This window comes from Lepisosteus oculatus, chromosome 24 (genome assembly GCF_040954835.1).
Source record: "Lepisosteus oculatus isolate fLepOcu1 chromosome 24, fLepOcu1.hap2, whole genome shotgun sequence".
Lineage (NCBI taxonomy): Eukaryota > Metazoa > Chordata > Actinopteri > Semionotiformes > Lepisosteidae > Lepisosteus > Lepisosteus oculatus.
The window spans coordinates 11,052,138-11,075,018 of NC_090719.1; the positions used below are offsets into that span (position 1 = coordinate 11,052,138).

Consider the following 22,881-nt stretch of genomic DNA (forward strand, 5'->3'; position numbering starts at 1 on the left):
TGCTTCACTGCCTGATGTTATTAAGGACATTAGGATGGACAAGTGCTGTAAACCTAGTTGTTAGATTCTATTCTCAGTTTCATTATAGATTTGACTGATTGCTCTACATGTCCTTTAACGGTTATTGTAAATTATAATCTGAGAGGAGATCATAAGATCTTTGCATTATATCACTTAAACATGATATGTGTGAAGTGAATACAATACATCAGATATTTAAGTAATCACATGCAGTTTACATTTTATCCATCTGCAAAAATAATTCATAGTATTTTAGACTACAGACAATAAAAGCAAACCCATATGTGATTTTCCTGATTCATTTAATTTAATTTGGGTATAAAGCTACAAAGTTTAGATGCAGCTTGTTTGACAAATTTGTGTTTTTAAATTTCTTGGCTTTACAAAGGAAATTGACGAAATCCTCTGTGTTACTTTTGCTTCCCTTACATCAATGGTGGTTTTCTGAGTGTATTAATATTCTGCAGTAAATTCTTCCTGTCTGTATTTAGGACTGTATAACCTGGTGGCAATATGGACATGATCTACCAAAACTAGCTTATTTGAGATTAAAGTTTATGGTCAATGTTTAATCTTTGCAACATCCCTGATCATTTCTTTTGAGTAAATGAAAAAAAAAAACTTCTACAGTTGTATGTTGTATGTATTGTCACCACCCCGGGCATGAGCTCCTCACCCCACTGCCCTCAGGCAAGAGATATAAGAGCATACGGACACTTACCACTAGATTCTTCAATAGCTTCTATCCACAAGCAGTGAGACTGGCGAACACATTTAGCCATCCCCCTCGGACCACACCTACACCATCACCATCTACCTCTTTATGATTTATTATCTATTGCACATCTCCAGTCATTGTTTACACGTCTTTATTGTTTACATTCAAACTGTCTACGTGTTTACTTGCACATTGTCTATTGTTTGTTTGTACATTGTCTTGATGCACTATTTGCACTTTGTTTTGTTTTTTACACTTGTTTTACAATCGAGAGACTTTCTGTAAGTAAGAATTCCATTGTACCAGTACCGGTTACATATGGCAATAAAGTTCAAGTTCAAGTATTGTGAAATAATACTTAAAAATAGACAGGCCCAGGCCAACAGACACACCAAACACACAGCTGTAAGGTTTAAAACACACCAGGGCAGAGAACAACAAACACCACTAACTAAACATACACCAAACAAAAGTCTGAGCTCCCTTTTGAGCTACTGACTCACTTCTTCTTGTAGTGTTTTTCTAGCTTAGCCTAGCAGCTAAACTGCTAACTTTCCTTGAACAAACAATGCACAAAAGAGTCTCCACTAAGACTCTTCTCAAAATCGTCCAATTGTTCGGTTCATTTTCATAAAACTCAAAATTCCTTTGGTCCACTGGCAGTCCTTCTGTCCTGGCACACAGAGATGGCAAACATCTGCGGGCCACCCCAAGAAGCCTTCCTTCCTTTTAAACAGTAACCTGACCAATTGTCTTCCTATAACAGTGCAGCAGCCCATTCCTCCATAGGTTTCTGGGGTACAGTATGTGGTTCACACATACCTGCACTCTCACTTATAGCTGAATTTATTAATTATGTTTGTATAGTGATTTTCATCCCAAATGCTTCCAGTCATCTACTAGCAGCCATCTACAATCTACCTCTGAAGTGCACTACTCAGCTAACTGAGTACTGAGTAGTGCACTGCAGCTATTATATGACGGGAGCAGGAAAATGTGTCGACAATTGCATTAAGTGAGAACTTAATGGTACAGATTGTACAAGCCTACAGTGGAATTGTATCCTGATTCTGGGGTAATACTCATGGACTAAGGAAAGTGATGTTGCACTTCTAGTTTAAGGGACCACTGATAACAGTTCTTCTCTCCCTCTTGTTGATGCAGGAAGCAGCTTTGTGGTGAGCATGGGAAGCTATTTGGATGTTTCTGATTGGTTGAATCCTGCCAAACTGACGTTGTATTACCAGACGAACTCTACGTCCCAGTGGGTAAGAGACTACTGTGGCCAGAGAACAACAGACCCCTGTGAGCAGCTCTGTGACCAGCAGACAGGTAAGCCATGCATCTCAGTCAGACTCTTTTACATACATCATTGCACATTTGATTATATGTGGAATCCTGCATTTGTAATTTACTAATTTTCCTAGACATGCTACTATGACTTTTTGTGTATTATTTTTAGTATCAGACCTTGTTAGTTTTTTCAAATTTAATTTTGAAATAAAGACATTGATACCAGTTAGGAAAAAAGAACAGAGGAAATTGAAATTTTGAGAATCCCTCAATCAAAGCAGATAATTTGGAATTTTGAAATTATTTCTTCGTGTCCGAACTTTGGCTTTGTAGTCATTTTATGGGTTGATGTCAAAGAACATTTTCTTTCATATTCTTTCCTACACCTCTGGCAGAATAGCACTGAACAACAATTCAAGAAGTCTTGAAAGACTGCTTCTGTCCCACAGTTTTGTACTGTACCTTTCCTCAGATTCCCACTCCTTAACTTGCTCTGTAATTTCCTCATTCACCTGTGTTCACAGTCAAAACATTGTTTTTTTTCTTCCTTTTAGGGTGGGATTATTCCTTACTCTTTACTATTTTTTTTTCCAAAACCACATTGTCACTTTTCCACAATTACTTCACATTTGCTTACTGAAAGTCAGAGCCAGATAACTTTTAAAGCCAAACCATTTTATATAGTTTTGAGAACTCTTGGTGTGAAACTGAGCCATGTTTCCATATATAATATTTGTTCAGTATCTTTGTGCATGTGAATCCTTTCATTTGGTTTTAACAAACACCCCTAAGGGTTTTAATTACATTTGAAGCAGCATAGAAAAAGTGAGAATATTAAGAAAAGCAAGCTGTGTTGTTTTGATACCTTTCAATTGGCGCCAAATGTTTCAGATTATGGATGTAAGTGTAGCTCAGTGTGTTGTAAAAGAGCTTTGATAACACTGAACGGAAACAATAGTTAAAACAAATTTCTAATTCACATCATAATCACATTCTCTTCCACTAGGGACTGATTAAGTAAAGCTAAAAATTTCCAGAATTGGAATGACTTTTAAATATATGTAGAAGAATTCAAATTACTTGAAGATAGACTTTGCAGGATTAGAATTACATTTTACATTATAAGATTCACATAATAATGGAAGTATCCTTATACAATGTGTACATTGTATTATGGTAGTAGTTATGGCTACAAATTAACAGCACTATTATTTTTTCAACAGTGAATTGAGGGCTAATGAAAGACTTTCTGGAGAAATTATTATTAGCTGTAGTAAAATTACTATGGGTAATACATTTATGTAGTTCAAGTGAGTAGCTGCGTCAACATGCTAAGGAACGAGTAATAGGTTTATTCCATGTTGAAAAGAGAAAAAAGAAAACACAACATTTCTGCTGTGGAGTCCGTGGAGACACCCGAAGAAGGCTCCACAGCCGAAATGTTGTGTTTTCTTTTTTCTCTTTTCAGCATGGAATAAACCTATTACTCATACATTTTTGTAGTGGACTCATTTTGTGAGAGCACAGCTATACAAGGATCACGTTTCCCAGATTCCTCTAGGGGATTTAGCTACTGCTCTCTCACATGACCAGTTACAGAGGCCAGTTGGTCAGGTAAATGTTTAAAAAAACAGGAACAGGAAGCTTCCATTGTCAGTATGGGGTAGTGGATGGCTGTGTTGTCTGAGTGGCTGAGGACAGAACCCCTGTATACACCACTCACCAGAGTTAGGAAGGACTGACTGGTGACTGAAGATAAAGGAATCTGTGAGTTTTCAACTTGTAGAGGTTGTGCTTTGAAGCATCCTGGGAGAGATGTTATTATTTGCATGCAGGCCGGAAAGCTGCTTAGCTGTGATAGTTAGGGACTTTAAGAAGAAGTATAGGCAGAAGCTAAAGAAGAGCTTAGGCTTTTGTTTTGTTATTGGGTTATGTTATTTTTACTTTTTTTCCTTGCTCTGTGAAATAAATTGCTAGGTGATTTTGAACCCAACAACTGTCCGTTTGGTGTTTCTGTCGGCCTGGACCTGCATAGACACTGTTACGACATTTCAAGGGAATGTCATATAGCGTAGGATGTGAGCATAGGTTGTGGTCTGTAGAACGGCACATTCGTTTTTAGCTGTTTGGAAAAATTACAAAGGGATTTTTTTGGGAAAAAAAACATTTTTGTCTTGTAGTGAATAAATGATCTCTGGACTCCATTATGGAGAAAATGGAGGGCACAAGGCACCTTTTGTCAGGCAATGGTTTGGAAATATTTCCAGTGGGAGTCCTTATAGAGATGGTCATGGAAAATGGCCACTAAGCACAAGCCTGCCCTTATGAGAAGGAGGGATAAAAGAAGTTGCAGTCGGTAATGGGAGAACTGCAGTACAGCAGTGTGGACCTGAAGATGGTGAGGCCTGAGCTCCTAGTGAGGTCTGAAGAGAGGAAAAGGAGAAAAAGAGAAATACAGAATGGGTCTGCGGAGTGGAAGATGTTCCTGACTGTGGATTGGAACACAACCCAGAGTGAGAGTAAGAATACAAACATGGGCTGGAATATACTGCTGCTAGAATGTATTAAGTAGACTGAAGTGCTGGAAGACAAGAATGAGGCCCTGAAGCTTGAACAGCGCCCAATAAATGTGGACACAAAGATTGCCGCCTGTAAGGTTCAGAACAGCCAAGAAATTTCAGGCAACTGTGGACCAGAAGCAGGTGCGTGCACCAAGATGACATGACTGACCTTCAGAAGTAGTTTTAAATGGCCATGAAAGATACACAGAAGCAGAATGGGAGTTGTCTTTAATGCCAATACAACTGATCACAGCACAGGAGCAGAAAAAAGATAGAGAAGCACCTGAGAATCAAAGATGGGCTCAGCTGAGTGAGTTACGGTCCCAGCTACATGAAAGTGTAATAGTGAACGTTACAGAGGAAGCCTTCAGTGCCAGTCTGGGGCTGCGGGCAGAACCGCTGTACGCACTACTCATCAAAGAGATCAGCACTGACTGGCAACCTGAGATAAAGGAGACTTGAGCTAGTGAGTGTGAAGTTATTTTGAATAGTCTGAGAGGGATTTTATTGTTTGTATAGCTTCCAGTAAGTAGTGTAGCTGCTTGGCTGCGATAGTTAAGGACTTCAAGGAGAAGCATAGGTAGAAGCTTAAAGAAGAGCTTAAGGTTTTTGTTTCAGTATTTGGTCGTGGTATTTTTTTCTTCTGCACTGTGACTTAAATTGTACTGGTGATTCTGAACCTTACAGCTGCGTTGATTGGCTTGTACCAGACTATCTTAAAGATCCCATTCCGATATGAACATGTTAAGAACACACAAGTTCCGATATGATATGCAACACGGTATAGAAGACTACACACTGTATGCTAATAAAAAACAATAAATTGTCAAGTTTAATTCAAGCTACAAAGTACAAATTCTAATAAAAATGTTATAAAAAATTAACAACATAAAACAAATACAGATGCAGGAATAAACAAGGTTATAGGTTTTGTAATTCTATAATTATTGATTAATGAGGAACAGAATGTATGTAACAAGATTACTGAGGCCATTTTCCACACTAACTAGCATACTGTGATAGAGAACACAGAAAGTGAAATTTAAATAATGAAAATGGTTAATGATCAGTCTAATTTGATGACGTCCCTCATAAAAGGTTAATCTTCAAATGAATAGCTGTAGGAATCCAAGGTATGCTATTTATGCACAATGAACAAGAAATGAGAAACAAAAAAGAGGAGCATCTCTAATTAGGAGGATATAAACAATGGATATAAACACCAAGAATCCGTTCTGCTAGGCCCATTGTTCCTGATTGACCCATAGCACTTAGGAAAATTTGAAGATGGTACAAAAATAGGGGGAGTGGAAAACAAACTGTGGCAAAAGGTAATCAAAAAGGCTCAGAGGAAATTATATATTTTGCGTTATTTGCTTCATGAAATTTAATATTGAGAAGTGCAAATTGCTCCAGACAGGAAATAGGGACAAATTCAATACAACAATCACATTGGCGACTTACAAATACTAAAGTACAAATGAACAAGATAACAGCCTAACAGCCCCTCCACATTTCCAACTTTTCATGTTTTCTTGACTTTATTAGCATTTTATAGCTAATATGCCACTATTAACTCCTGCTGGAATTCAGCAAATTTATATATTCCAAGTCCACAGACAGATGTGGTGTTTGAAGTCTGTGTTGAATCAATAGGATACAAGGTAAAAATAAGCAAGCAAAACTAATATCTGTCTTTAATAGCTTAGAGCACAGGTACTGCTGTTATGAAAAGCTTTATCCTATATATTTCCTGTGACTTTTCTAACAGGTTCATTTTCACTGTCCTTTTAAATTAAGTAGTGCTACTTTTCATCTAAACATCTTATTAGGCCTGTGGTCATTTTATTGTTCATTATATACAGTGTACTGTATGATATACAGTATGATATAGAGTGGTCAAAACTGCCCAACACATCATCGGCAGTGCCTTACCATCCATCCAGGAAATATACAACACCAGGAGTCTGAAAAAAGCCACCAAAATTATGTCTGACCCCACTCACACCAGTCATAACTTGTTTATTCCCCTACCATCTGGCAGAAGGTTCCGGTCACTCCAGTCGCACACAACTAGACTCCAAAATAGCTTCTTCCCCAGAGCTGTCAAGTTGGTGACGCCCCCACTCCCTTCCACCTTATTATGATCTCTCCTAACATCCTCCTGTACCCACAACCACTGTACTCCTACACCACCACACACACATGTAAGCCAAAATTGTACTGTCCCCTCGATAGCCCAGTAAAATTGTAACAGGCATAATAGTATTTAATATTTATTAATTAACCATACTACTTTTAACCATACTATTTTTTTTGCACTGTTCCAAGAATTACCTTGCACTGTTTTTGTCCTGTTAAATTTTCTCTGTTTGCGGAGTTTTGCACAGTTTTGATTACTTGATTACATGTTATTTATGTTATGTTATTACATGTTACTGTTATTGCTATTGTGTAACTGTCTATTGTCTTATCTTCTGTCCTATTTATATACTGCACCTGAGTGACTAATGAGAAACACTTTTCATTATACTATACACCTGTGTAAGTTTAATGCCAGTAAAGTTGAATTGAATTGAATTGAATATACTGCTTAGTAACAAGAGTGCATGTCACTTCTATAAATAATAAAAATCTTTTCAACAAAATAAAGGGAGTCTCCATATTTAATGTTGTTAATGCAAAATTCTGGCAGGATTAACTATGATAAAGTTTGTATCAAATCAGTCCTAATTTAAATATCAGCACAAGATTACAGGACAGGCTGTTTGGCACCTTTGTGTCTTATATTACTTATTACTCAACTGCTGCATATTTCACTTGATATGCTCTCACTTTGCAGACACCTTTGTAGTTTGAATAATTGGGTCCACTTATTAAGCTATGGTTCAGTATAAGCTCTTTTTATGGTATTTAACGAATCGTGCAAATATTTTGTACACTCCTTTGCTGATTAACAAGTAATGGTGTATTGGAGTCAATGGTTTGGAGAGCTATCAAATAACTGTTCCCTCTATTTAGCTTTATGGTGTTGAATTAGTGACTTGCCAGATGTTCTAATGTTTCAATTAACTTTCATTTAGAAACTACTGTAATATAAAGGACCATTGTCATGCAAAAGAAATCTCATGCACTCCTAGAAAATGAAGAGTTTAGTTTTTTTTTAAACTGTGTGTGTTAGGTAGACAGTAAAAAGAGCAATCAACTGTGACTGTATGTCATAGTTGGCTATTTTGTACTGTATGTTGAATTCTAGTTGGACGGTGTTCAGAGGCTCTTTCTTTGGTTCACTACACTAGGTTTCATTTCACACTATATCAAATACATTATATAAGAGGCTCAAAATACTGTTCTATCCTGTCCCAGTGATATGACACTCTGGCAGCCTCAGACAGTACTTGAAGAGAATACAACTATTTATGTTCAGATAATCAATCCAAGAATCTGATGTAGTGTCATCTTTAACAACAGTTTGGTAGCTTGTCTTTTGTTCCCATTCAGAAATACACATTCTCTCATTGTCTTTGTTCCAGTGGTTTGTTTTTAACAGTTGTTCCTGAAGAAGTCCATTGGCTCAACTTGAATTTGAGGATTTTAAACACTTGAATCAAATTCCACTGTTGGTTTCTGTGTTCATGTGTCAATGTAGGACATTCTTTTAAGCTGAGTAAAGTACCTAGGCATTCTTCTTTGGCCTGATTCTAAGTGACTGCTAATGTTATGCCTTGGAAAACATCTATTATTTTTCGTGTTGCTGTACTGATACTATATAGGTGTGTTAAAAATGGCCAATATTGCCTGTTGTATCCATGCATGTGCCACAGTGAGATTAACGTTAGAAATCAATGTTTCTCTGAATCTCTTTTTTTCTAGGATCATTTGATATTAAAACTCTGCCCTGTTAAATATCCCTTAATCTATAACCAAGCAGATACTGCCAATTAAAAAGTTTAGTGCATCAGTAGTAGGGTAATTATTCTATTGCATCAAGAATGATTTGGTTTTAGAATGATTCAGGAATTATGTTGAAACGAATAATTTTCATTGCAGTCACAATTATAATATGTTATAACTGCAGTCAAGGTTATAATATATTAATTAAGCTGAAAAAAGCAATTCGTAGACAAACTTACTGTGTAATATTACTTAAAATGCCTAAATGTAAAGAAAAGAAAGTTTAAAAAATTAATTCAAGTCACGTGACAACATTGTGTCAGAAAATTTCAGAGACCAGAACAATACATGAAGTAAACAATATTTTATGGTAAAACGTTAGACCTCAGAGCAGATACCAAACAAATTTAGTTTGCTCATAGTTTCTCAGTTTCTTTTCAGAATTTTCAGATGAACAGTGAAACACGTACCAGAGCACACAAAAGAAAACTATAGTGCATTTTATACTAAGAACAGAATGCACTTCTTTACCCAGAGGGATGCGAGGAGTTAGAACAAGCTGCCCAGCTACGTCAGTGAAGCTGATAATCTGTCTTATTTCATGAAATCGTAGGATAAGATCAAAGAATCAATTAACTATCAAACAGGCTATAGTACGTGGGACTGAATTGCCTTTTCTCATCTATAGCCTTTTTATGTTCTTGTGTTCTGTTTGCAGTTTGGGTAAAGTTAAATTCTTCCATTGCATGTTTTGTTTGCATAATCAAAACATTCACTCTGTGTTGGCAGCTGCTAAACGGGTAATTTTTTTAACAGTTTACCCATTGGACACCAAGAAAATCCCCAGGATATATCATTGCCTGTTTGGATTTAAAACAAAAGATCACATTTATACAGTATATTGATATAACTTCCAGTAGGGCTTAATTAATCGCTATTTGTGGGGGTGTGATGATGGGCTCGTGAATAGAAGAGCAGGTGGAGATTTGCAGGTGACAAGGCCAGAGCTGGGAAACTGCCTATTTTCATGGTGCTAATTGGAGGTCGCCTTAAGATGTTTCTCCACGGCTTTGAAAGTATGAAATAAAAGAACAGCCTGTGCTGTTTTCAAGCAAAGGCATCTTCAAACACAATAGAAGACCCATCAAAAGCAAAAAAACTCCCTTTCTTAAAGGTATTTTTATTCGTATGGTTTCATTTTAGTAACTTCACATCGTGTGCCAGAACTGGCCTGGCTAAACTTGAAAATGCTTTGTCGTGTGCATTTATAGAAGAAGGGCTTGGAGAGACATAAAAACTACTGAATGGAAATTTGTCTTCTGAAAACGTTTTGAGGACTTCATTGAAAATCAGCTTCAAATTGCTTTTGGATCAAACACTTTCAAATCAATTTGTCAGCAGTGCATCTGCAAAGATACAGTAAGTCTGGTCTGTTTTGCAAATGCATTTTTGGAGATCCTTGTCATTTTGTGAATTCATCATAATAAAAGGAGTTCAGGTTCCAGAAAGGATGAAAAATGAAGAAAAACATGTCAGTCGCAGGACACCAGTAATTAAGAAATGTGTCCATTTTCTAGCCTTTGACTGCACACAAAGAAGGAGCTTTTCTCAAGATGATAACCTCTGAGAAATGCCTAAAAATAGTCTATTTAAATCACATTTTAAACGTGTTTAATTAAAGAGTAGAAACAAACCTCGGAAAGTATGTTTGCACACAAAACCTTTTCACTAACAAGGCAGCCACAGGACCTAAGAAACACTGAAATTGAATGCCTACTGTAGTTACCCTTTGGGATGTAAGTACCTTGTCAACTGGAGTCCTGTGTATTTGACTTTACATTTGATTGTTATCATGGTAAAAAGCCAATTCAAGTATATCCAAAAGACAGCAGGTCATGTGTGTCCTGGACATCCCAAATAAAAAGGAGATATGTTTTTTTTTTCTGTGAAGAAAGATGAGAGCACTTTATATTTACTCTCAGTGTGATATGCACTGTATTATATTAAAGTTATTTCCAGCTAATAACCCAACATTCTCATATGTCTCTGACATTAAGTAATTTTTCCCATTGCTGTTCTCCAGGCTGACAAAGACACACAAATAACATCATATTTTAGCCTATTGTATTATAAATGTCAACACAAGTATGTGGGAGGACATTTGATAATGTCAATGTGCACTAGAAAGGAGTAATAATGAATAGTCAAAATGAAACAGATTTTATGCTTAATTGTAGAAAAAAGCCATTGAACAAAATCTTTTTCCCTGTGTGTGTCATAGTTTTGTTTCGTTACTTCTCGGCAGCTAGTTCAATCTGTAGTTTGCTCAGTTAGTATTATGTGTTTTGAGGTTGTTACATCACGGTTATTTTGTTCTTAAAAATGTCTTTATATAACCCTCTTGCCTTCTCCAGCACAATATGATTCTTTGATCCAGTGCCGTCTCTCTGCATTAGCGATGTTTCTGAGTTTCTCTATATTTGCCTGGAGGGAAATGTGTTTTCTTGATTTGGCAAAAACTGTTGTTTCATTTTGTGTCGAATGATCTCTTAAGGAAGCTGTTAAGCGATGCTGAGTAGATGAAGTCATATTTTCCCTGTGAAGTCATATTTTCCCCACTGAAGTGAAAGTGCTTCAGTGGTTATGGAAAAGAGTTTGTTGTCAGGTCATACCCATCATACAGATTCAAACTAAGTTTCTGATGTCACTGTTAGTTTAATTTCTTCCCTCATTAATGAGCTTTGATTAAAATAATCTGATATATGGCATATATTTTATTTCTTTTTATGGGAGGAAGGTTATGTAATTGTTTTTAAACTAGAAAAATAGCATTATGCTGTATTAAATAATTCACATAGAGATACCTACCTGTTTGGAATAAACTGTGCAGATCATTATTTGGCAAGCTTTGAACAATTCCTTGAATAGGGAGATGATGATTAAAAATTATTTACTTAACTGGGGATATTAAAATTACAAAACTTAAAGTATCAGTCAATTCAAATATTCGGTGCTGACACCAATTCCGTATGCAAGTAAATTATACAATTTAAGAAAAATTACACCCCCTTTAATCGGGGAATACTTAATGTCACATCACAGTTGTTTACTTGAGTTGTCTGGCACAGCTTGGTAACACATTTCTAAGTTATAATGTCCTTGGATTACGGGCAAAGAAGTATTTATTTGCAAAAAGATACACCTACGCAGAGCATTTACTACTATTATTTACAAATATTTACAGGTCTGCAAGTCTGAATTCTGTTTTCAACAGACACAGAAAATGAAGATCTGTTTCCAGGATCTTTTATCTCATGTAATAAAAAGATTTTATTCACGAGTAAGAAACTTTCTAAAAGGAATGTGATTTCCCTGGTCAGAGTAATGAATCACTACAGAGAAAGATTTGTTGAAGGCTTAATGATCAATTCAAATAAGAAATCAATTTTCAATACATACATGTATAAATTAACAAGTCCCATTCTGGCCAAACAGGCTGTGGTTCCCACACATTTCTAGCCTGTTTCCTTTTTCTCTTCAGTATTTCCCTGTCTTTACTTTCTGTTCTGAGTCTTTTTAAGTATTTAAGAAGCTTTGAATTTTTTTTATAAAACAAAAACGAACAAAAAGCACAAAAAAATGAACCCAAGTCTGTTTTTTTAACCTGTCTTTTCTGTCTCTCAATGTGTGCTTTAAAAACTTTAAGTTAAAACATTTTAAACATTTTCATAAACTATCCCCTCATCTGATCAGTTCACTTCAGGCAGTCACAATGACCAAAGATCCAGGTGGCCAAATAGTTTTTTTTAATTAAACCAGAATAAAAAAATTCTTAGTTCAATCTGAACTAAGTTGGCATTGTTAATTTAAAGGATCAAGTATTTTGTCGGGAAAGATAACATTTGATACAAAATAATACATAATGTTACATATTTTTCTGCACTTACAAATTGCACGTGTAGGAATTTTTTTTTTTCCAGGCTTTCTACATTTTTGAGTTTGTCAGTAAATTACTGGCCTTTACCAGTAACATACCCTCCATTAGAGAAAAGTCAAATGCCATTCCTGATAAGCAGCAATGGAAAACACATGAGTTCAGCAAAACTGGAAGAAAACAAAGCACCTGTAGAAAACCCATCCAATTAAAGGGAAAACCCACTTCACACATTCCTAATAATGGGATCAACATGAGGTCTTCAAGGTAAGAAGCTGCAGTTCTAACTCTGATGCCATCATGCCTTCCACAGGCACAATGTATATCAAAATGTATCAATTTTAACACACTTTTATTCAAAGAAAATCAAAATCTGCAAAGACCAATTGAAAGCATGTTGGGTTGTTGTAGACATACTGTAGTAAAAATCTGTGTTCAATTCTTAATGAGAAAAGAACTGTGTGATTCAGGAAGGTGTTTCTCATGCCAGTGCAGAAGTGGGCAGAGCTCAGAGGGAATGCTCTAGACACTAAAAACGCTAGAGCAGTCTGAATCTCATACTATACTCAAAAGAGCCCATAGAAATCCTATGTAACAGACCTAAAAAAAACAAATATCTGAATTAATCTCATTCAGTGGATTGACATTCTGTGCTGCTATCATTAGCAGTTTTGTTAAACTTGAGTAAATTCAGTACATTTCCTTTTACTTCATCTCTGGTGTCTTAAACTGAGTTATTTACCATTGTCATGATGAATTGTACTCTGGGGCCTGATTTAAACACTTTGTCTAAGCATGCAAAAATAAATCTTAATACTTTTCCCAACCAGAGATACAGCCTTGATAAAACAAGAAGTTTTCTCCATACTAATCCAGATAGTTTTGTGAGGTTTGAGACTAAGTTACTGTACTTTAGCTGTCCAGAAACTAAGCAAATCTGGTCTTGGTCAATGCTGGGATGGGAGTCCTGCATTGAAAACCATGTTGCTGCTGATAGTGTTATTGGCAGACCAGTAGGTGGCACTTTTCTCTGAACCAATTTCAGATTAAGCCACAGGAGGGTGCTGTTTTTTGTTGTCTTGACTAGCCTTTGACATGAAACATGCTGTAGCACTGTTTGTTAAAGTAGGGTGTTATTCCTGATGCCCTGGCTGAATTCCACCTGAAGCGTACCTATAATTCCTCTCCTTAATTACCAAGAAGAAAAGAACTATTAACTACTGTTCCTTAAGAGCTCTTATTTTCCTTTGTTTGTAAGGAGGGGTTGTACCCCTCTGTGTGGGCTTTCACAATCTGACCTGCCTGGATAAAAGTAGTGAAGACATTTCTCACTTCTCTACTCAATGTACTCAACCATTTTCAGATGTATTTGCAGTAGCTCACAGTTCAGAAGCTTTTTATCTGTACTTTATTTCATGAACATGGATTTTGCATGGAATTCTTTGTATTCTGCATTTAACACTATACAGTGGAAGAACCCTGTATTCTAAGGAAAAATGTATTAGTTATTGCTTACTTTATTAATACTGTATGCCCCATTAAGAGGATATTTTACCTCTGATGCTAATTTCATTTCTTTGAAAGTATGTATTACCTGCCCAAAAGTGTTCTTTTCATTGCTAATGTAAAGATTACTGTTATATATGGTGAAGAAACAAGTATTCTTGTATCTGATTACAAATAAGCACAAGGCCCATTTAACAAATATTTCTGCTCCCGAAGCTTGTAGTGATAACTGTTGTTTTAAAAATCATTGCATCCAAGTTTTCAATGCTAAAAACTGCCTTCTGAAAGTTATGAATTTTTCTTAATTATACATACCAAAATCATGTTTATTGTTTTATTGCACAGGGTCAAAATAACTTATTTTGTTTTTCAGAAATGCCTCTAGCATTCAAATAATTAATTTCACTGGCGGGGCTCTGTCATTGAAGTGACTTGCAGAATGAGTTCAGTGTTTTGACACTGTTTCTTATCTGCGATCACTGCTCAGTACTCATCTGTGTCAGAGAAAATAAAAAGTCTGTCCTGGAAATCTGTATTTATCATTTTAAACACAGTTTGAGTGTCATTTTGACCTCAAGATTTTCACCGCATCCTCAATGTCAGCCTCTTCAGTTTAAATAGAATTAAGCAGCTTTTGAGTGGCCCATTTAAAAGACTTCTTCCTCCCTTTTGGAAATGAAGGAAGTTAATGTGGCTGAACCAAAAAGTTCTACCGTGGAAGTAAATGATGTAATGATTTGACTGCTTGGTCTGTGTATAGACCATTTTTATCGGCTCCTTGGTAGCAAGTGAGTCTGGCCGTGAGCCAGCTGAATCTGACTTCCTTCATCCCCTTGATAAAAGATGACAGTATTCAATTACATGAAGTGTGGAAAAGTGCCTGTCACCATTTGCTTGAGTGGTGATGTTGTGAGATTATTAGTAGAGATAGTGCTTACCTCCCCAGTGCTCCTTAGTGTCACATCCTAACTCTCTGAATCACTTTTGCACATTTTTCGTAGAGTAAATAAAACTCCAGCTCTTTCCTCAGTTCTAGTATTGTGTGTTAACACATGCTTTTCCTGGACACTGACATAAATCTTGTGCTAAGTTATTTCTTTATATCATTAGGCTCTGGGATTTATTTATTTATTTTCTCAGAGGGCAGTGCTTTTGATTTATGTATTACACTGTGAAATCCGGCCACTAAAATGTTCTGAAAGAATAGTTATCTCTGACATTAAAATATCTTTTGTGTGTCCTGTGTTGTGGCCCCTTAAAAAATGCAGAGGCTAAAATCCAGCAGGTGCCCTTTCAACACAGGAAAACAGTTCTATGAAGTTCATTTCAAAGTTTCTCATTAATCATACTGTGTTTTGCTGATTAAAAAATGAGAAAGAAAAAAATGAGCATTTGAAGCTGATAATAGTGCTGATCACTGGTAATAATGTTTTATTTTCCTAGAGGAGGCAAGGGCAGTTTGACAATGATAGTATACTTCTAGCATTTCTCTTTTACTAAATTGCAGCCACGTTCTCATGGTTATTTATGAATCATGTCATGGAATTTTAAGTATTATGAAAAAATCATTATAAAGAATAGAGGAGAAAGCAGCTCTCCAATTAGAATCCATTTAATTCCAGGTCAAAACAGTGTTTGAGTTATGGCATTTTTCGTTACAGATATATCAGGATAGCCCCATGAAAGTATCTGCCCAATTATGATGGTTTGAAATTTTGCAGAGAAACGTAACCCAGAGAGATTGATCCCTCTAAGAACAGATTTAAAGCCCTTTTGAAGTGATAGTATTCCAGAGTATAGAGAAGGCAAATTTCAATGAGTAAATAAAACAATAATTTAAAGGGGAAATAGAACAAAACTCCATAATGTGCATGTGCGTTTAATTTTTCAACCCGCTAATTTAATCATGAAGCATTAAGAGCTAACCAGAAAAAAATGTAGTGTAGTGTACATTATTAAATATTGTGGTTTACGAATGTTTTAGTAATGACTATTACTAGAGCTTCCTAAACTTTAATGTTGATCTTAATTGTTTTACCTTTTGACTGTCTTTGACTGTACATAATGTTCAGTAACACTTTAAAAGTGCCTTAAAGCCAATATGAGATGTGATTAAGCCAATTTGCAAAACTTCAAGTTTAAGTTTCCTTTTGCTGATGTTTCGTCATCTATAATGGTACGAAAAACATGCGTGGTGACCAATAAATAAAACTGACAAATGCCATCAATTGTTTATGTTCTAACCTCTTCTCCCAGTTAGAGGTTGCAGGAGTACCAGACCCTGTCCTGGCTCACTAGTCATATCAAAGGCCAGACAAACACAAAAACACTCACACCAGGGCCAATTTTCTTAAGAAGCAGTTAACCTACCAGTATGTGTAACGACAGCAGAAGGAAACTAGAGCACCCAGAGGAAACCCACAGAGAACATACAAACTCCACACATACAAACATACAAACTCCAAACAGATGGCATGCCAGGCCAAGAACTGAACTCAGGGAAGCAATACTGACCACTTAGCCACCCTGTCACCATTGTTTCATACAAATTCTATATATTGCTGATGATTGAAAATGAAAATAAAATTCACTGTCTCAACATGTTTGTTCTACTGATGCTGTGTGTAAGTGTTCTTAATTTTAGCTGTTTTACAGTAGGTTATCTTATGTCTTTGTTAATAGGCGTCAGAAAGGAAAAAATAATGTCAACACTGTGCAGAAGTAGTCTTGAGAATGTATTCCTTCTTTACCTTTTTTGTTTTGTTTCTTCTTTTTATCAAAGGTAAAATCAGCTACATATCCATTGGGAAACCTTTGTACAAATATTTATCTTTAAGAAACATGAATTCTTCAGAGGAATTTCAGAATTGGGTGTTTTAAGAAGTTTCCCCTCTTACAGTAGAGATTTACTCTATCCAGTATCTTAAAATGTTTCATAATGCAACTCAGTATGTCATTGTGAAATCAGAAAAGGAGCACCATATTTTCACATCATTATGGTAATAGTTGTTGGTCCATGAACCACAGTATCCATTAATCTTCAATTGACTTGGCTCATAAACTCACTTAATGAAATATTAAAGAACTTGCATGAAAAGTGTGCTTGATGTTTCCTGGTCAACCTTTATGATTCTTCACAATGCAGTCTAAAATTGAGCAGACTCTCTTGGGTCTACATTAACATGACCACATTAACTGAAATGTGTTTTTTGGCACATAGGTCAACTGTGTTATGTAAAATCATTTTGCTATAGCTTATAAAGGACAGTGGTTAACAACATCTTGTTAGTATTCATTTTGTAAGGATTCATTTATAGAATAGGACTATAATTGTTCTATTTTTTATTTTCAGTGATTCTGTATTGATATGAATTATAATAGTGGAATAGGTGCAGTTCTGAGAAATAATGTGCCTTTTTGCACAACATCTAAATGGTTTCCCTTGATGTAGTAGATAACATTTATCATTTAACATTTAACATTTATTACAAAAAAAAGTGTAATGCAGTACTGACTGGGTGTGATTTTAGTTTGGTTTTAATCAGTAAAGCTTGTATTCTCCCCTTCCGGAACTTCATTTCATTTGCGTATTGTTCCTTGTGAAACTCTGGAGAGTACTTTTAACTTTGAACTGACATTGCCTGTTTGATGTTTTTTGTGAATGGTGTTTTTGGTCATGATTATTCTAGGTTGTGTGGAAAGAACTCTTTGTTAGCCAAGGCACAGACCTGCCAGTTTAGCATTGAAAAATAATCCAAGAAACTGTTCTATCTCGCTCAACAAGCTAAAAACCCTAAACCTAATCCTTGACAGCATAATATAATTCAGTATCCTGGTTCAGCACATTTTTTTTTAAACTCAAGACGTTCAAGATGTTTCCTTTAGTTTTCTCTAAACAGCATGAGTAAAGTTCAAAGGAAGCAAAAGGGCAATATCATCTGGTAAGGTTTGTAAGATCATACCCCGTTAGAGTGCACAAATTCCCAATTACTCTCATGTACCCTCTTTAGTACCTACAAACCTGATTCGGCCATTGATAGAAAGACACTTTCTGAAGTCTGAACCTCAGCGTCAGACCTTTGTTCTTTGTACCTCATCATTTCTGGAGCAGGTGGCTGACTGTTCACACACCGCAGGCAGACTGTGATGTATTCTGCTGCCCTAGAGGAAGAACTTTCTCCATAACATGATTCATTTCACACTTCCCAGTTGGGTAAAAGGGCATCCAGTGTTACTTTCAAAATGCTGTTATAAGCTACAGCAAAAGATGCATGGGCACATTGCACATGCTTTCCAATTTAAAGCCTCAACTTCCCTTTTCAGGCAGACTGCTGTGTGTGACTGCATTATTTTTATAATAAAAAACTACAGGATCCACTATTCATCATTTGTTCATCTAGAAATTAGATGTAATAACTACAAAGAGCATTAGGACTTGAGCAAGAGGTAATCAAGCTGTTTTAGTTGTGCAGATCTTGTTAATGGCCTAACTGGATTGCCTCATAAAGTAAATGTCTTCTTGATTGTGTTTAACAGGTTTCAATTTATAAAAAGGTAAAATATGCTGCATGAATAGGGAAATAGAGCAGAGGTGTAAGGAAGATAGCTTACAAATTAGAAACCTGCCACTGATTTATACTGAGCATTGGATTATCTGAAAAGTGAGAATCCAATGCCAAGCATGACCAATGTACAACTTTGACACTGCTACATGACTGATATTTTCAGCTACTCATTCTTAAATTTCGCTTGTTGCCGATAGATTAATGTTTAATATTTTCTCCCATTTCGCTGGCTGGGCTTACTGATCGTACTAAAGTATTAAATTATTTTATTTATAGTATAGTATCATTATAGTATCTCTTCTATATACCATAACATTCTTTTATGTTTTTCAGTGAAGTCTTTTGTCTTTTCTCAAGACAATGTGGGGAGTTTTATAAGAAGTAGTTCTTAAGAGAACTTAAGAAAAACAGAGTCTTCTTAATTCATGCAACAAAACCTAAACTTTATTTTTCAAGAGAAGCTTCTTCAAGCTCAGTGCTTCCTAATTTTTATGAGTTTTAAGCTATTTAAATTATTAGGAATGTTGACAGGCAATTCTGTATTCTCAGCCCAACCTCAACATGGTGGATACTGGAAACCTGAGTGTCTGAAATTCAGGTGGCTTTGTGCAGCCTGTGGAAGTCAAAAAAGGCACAGTTCAAATACAGTATGAACAGAAGGGTGAAATAATATCTGATAGATTTTAGGTTTTAACCAGCGTCTGTAAGAACAGGGGGCAGGACAGAGTGGAAAAGGCCACATTTGCTGGAGGGGTGTCAGTACACTACCACACAGGCAGGGAGGAGTGAGCTCTCAATCTGGCTTGCAAACACTTGCTTTCCTATCAGAGGTTACCTCAGAGTTCAGGCTCCAATTTCCTTTTGTGATCTGGCTACAGACTTAGTAACAGATTAGTACAAGAAAACGGAGAAGCTCAGAAAGTCTCCTAGCATTGTGATGATACTGTTCAAACGTGTGCCTTTGGCATTGAATGCACATGCATATTAACACCCTAAAGCCACATTTTGGGGGTATTCTTGACTCGTACCCAGGTAAGCCTTTAAACATGCTCATTGAGATCACCATCCAATACAACATTTCTGATAGTAGCATACATGTCCAAAAATGGAATTGTGCCCTTCTTGATAGATTCCCTTTAGTTTAGTGTTCCTGCTTAACCATTTAAGACGTGTATTTTGTTCTAGTGAAGTATATTTTGCACTCCAATGAGTGAAAGGTTGCATTACGTTTTTGAAGAAATTCTGAAGTCTAACCCTAACCTTGCGAAAGCCCTAAGCTAGGGTTAGGGTTAGGATTCCTGTTAATGTAGACAATTTTTGATGTCATAGCTATGTTTTAGGACAGAAATTATATTTAGGAATGGTGTTATTTCAGTGATATCTGCAGAATTTTTTTTTCTCCATATATTGCAATTTGCACTGCATTGGTCTTAAGGGGACTATAGTGTTTATTGCCTTAAGGAAAAACGTTTGAAAGAAAGTGCTAATGCTGCTCAAACTCTTGGCTTTGGCATTGAATGCACATGCATATGAACACATAAAGCCCACATTTTGGGGGTATACCTGACTCTTCCCCAAGTTAAGCCTGTAACCATGCTAATTGAGATCACCATCCAGTACAATATTTCTAATAGTAGTATACATGTCTAACAATGGAATTTTACCCTTGTTGATATATTCTCTTTAGTTTAGTGTGCCTGCTTAACCATGTAAGACACATAGTTTGTTCCAGTGAAGTATATTTTGCACTCCAATGAGTGGAAGGTTGCATGATGTTTTTGAAGAAATTCTGAAGTCTAACCCTAGCCTTGCGCAAGCCCTAAGCTAGGGTTAGGGTTAGGATTCCTGTAAATGTAGACAATTTTTGATGTCATAGCTGTGTTTTAGGACAGAAATTATATTTAGGAATGTTGTTATTTCAGTGATATCTGCAGAATTTTTTTTCTCCATATATTGCAATCTGTACTGCATTGGTCAAAAGGGGACTATAGCCTAAATTGCCTTAAGGACAAAAATTTGAAAGAAAGTGCTAATGCTGCTCAAACTCTTGGATTTCGCATTGAATGCACATCCATATGAACACATAAAGCCCACCTTTTGGGGCTATTCCTGTCTCTTACTCAGTTAAGCCTGAAACCACGCCCATGGAGATCACTATCTAATACAACATTTCTAATAGTAGCATACATGTCCAAAAATGGAATTTTGCCCTTGTTGATAGCTTCTCTTTAGTTTAGTGTGCCTGCTTAACTATTTAAGACACATATTTTGTTCCAGTGAAGTATATTTTGCACTCCAATGAGTGGAAGGTTGCATGAAGTTTTTGAAGAAATTCTGAAGTCTAACCCTAGCCTTGCGCAAGCCCTAAGCTAGGGTTAGGGTTAGGATTCCTGTAAATGTAGACAATTTTTGATGTCATAGCTGTGTTTTAGGACAGAAATTATATTTAGAAATGGTGTTATTTCAGTGATATCTGCAGAATTATTTTTCTCCATATATTGCAATCTGTACTGCATTGGTCAAAAGGGGACTATAGCGTAAATTGCCTTCAGGATAAAAGTTTGACATAAAGTGCTAATGCTGCTCAAACTCTTGGCTTTGGCATTGAATGCACATGCATATGAACACATAAAGCCCACCTTTTGGGGCTATTCCTGTCTCTTACTCAGTTAAGCCTGAAACCACGCCCATTGAGATCACTATCTAATACAACATTTCTAATAGTAGCATACATGTCCAAAAATGGAATTTTGCCCTTGTTGATAGCTTCTCTTTAGTTTAGTGTGCCTGCTTAACTATTTAAGACACATATTTTGTTCCAGTGAAGTATATTTTGCACTCCAATGAGTGGAAGGTTGCATGAAGTTTTTGAAGAAATTCTGAAGTCTAACCCTAGCCTTGCGCAAGCCCTAAGCTAGGGTTAGGGTTAGGATTCCTGTAAATGTAGACAATTTTTGATGTCATAGCTGTGTTTTAGGACAGAAATTATATTTAGGAATGTTGTTATTTCAGTGATATCTGCAGAATTTTTTTTCTCCATATATTGCAATCTGTACTGCATTGGTCAAAAGGGGACTATAGCCTAAATTGCCTTAAGGACAAAAATTTGAAAGAAAGTGCTAATGCTGCTCAAACTCTTGGCTTTGGCATTGAATGCACATGCATATGAACACATGAAGCCCACCTTTTGGGGCTATTCCTGTCTCTTACTCACTTAAGCCTGAAACCACGCCCATTGAGATCACTATCTAATACAACATTTCTAATAGTAGCATACATGTCCAAAAATGGAATTTTGCCCTTGTTGATAGCTTATCTTTAGTTAAGTGTGCAAGCTTAACTATTTAAGACACATATTTTGTTCCAGTGAAGTATATTTTGCATTCCAATGAGTGGAAGGTTGCATGAAGTTTTTGAAGAAATTCTGAAGTCTAACCCTAACCTTGCGAAAGCCCTAAGCTAGGGTTAGGGTTAGGATTCCTGTAAATGTAGACCATTTTTGATGTCATAACTGTGTTTTAGGACAGAAATTATATTTAGGAATGGTGTTATTTCAGTGATATCTGCAGAATTTTTTTTCTCTATATATAGCAATCTGTACTGCATTGGTCAAAAGGGGACTATAGCGTAAATTGCCTTATGGACAAAAGTTTGAAAGAAAGTGCTAATGCTGCTCAAACTCTTGGATATCGCATTGAATGCACATCCATATGAACACATAAAGCCCACCTTTTGGGGCTATTCCTGTCTCTTACTCAGTTAAGCCTGAAACCACGCCCATTGAGATCACTATCTAATACAACATTTCTAATAGTAGCATAGATGTCAAAAAATGGAATTTTGCCCTTCTTGATAGATTCCCTTTAGTTTAGTGTGCCTGCTTAACCATTTAAGACTTGTATTTTGTTCTAGTGAAGTATATTTTGCACTCCAATGAGTGGAAGGTTGCATTACATTTTTGAAGAAATTCTGAAGTCTAACCCTAACCTTGCGAAAGCCTTAAGCTAGGGTTAGGGTTAGGATTCCTGTAAATGTAGACAATTTTTGATATCATAGCTGTGTTTTAGGACAGAAATTATATTTAGGAATGTTGTTATTTCAGTGATATCTGCAGAATTTTTTTTCTCCATATATTGCAATCTGTACTGCATTGGTCAAAAGGGGACTATAGCGTAAATTGCCTTAAGGACAAAAATTTGAAAGAAAGTGCTAATGCTGCTCAAACTCTTGGCTTTGGCATTGAATGCACATGCATATGAACACATAAAGCCCACCTTTTGGGGCTATTCCTGTCTCTTACTCAGTTAAGCCTGAAACCACGCCCATTGAGATCACTATCTAATACAACATTTCTAATAGTAGCATACATGTCCAAAAATGGAATTTTGC

At 36.1% G+C, this 22,881-nt stretch overlaps 1 protein-coding gene across 4 annotated transcripts in view; it reads left to right on the plus strand.

Annotated features, from left to right (window-relative positions):
- LOC102686174 (astrotactin-2) overlaps positions 1-22,881 on the plus strand; it is a 627,894-nt gene that overhangs the window by 281,132 nt on the left and 323,881 nt on the right. For all 4 annotated transcript variants that reach the window (XM_069183294.1, XM_015367152.2, XM_015367153.2 and 1 more), the window contains one exon: positions 1,904-2,071. In XM_069183294.1, coding sequence (XP_069039395.1) covers positions 1,904-2,071 — 168 coding nt within the window. The remainder of the gene's footprint in view (positions 1-1,903; positions 2,072-22,881) is intronic.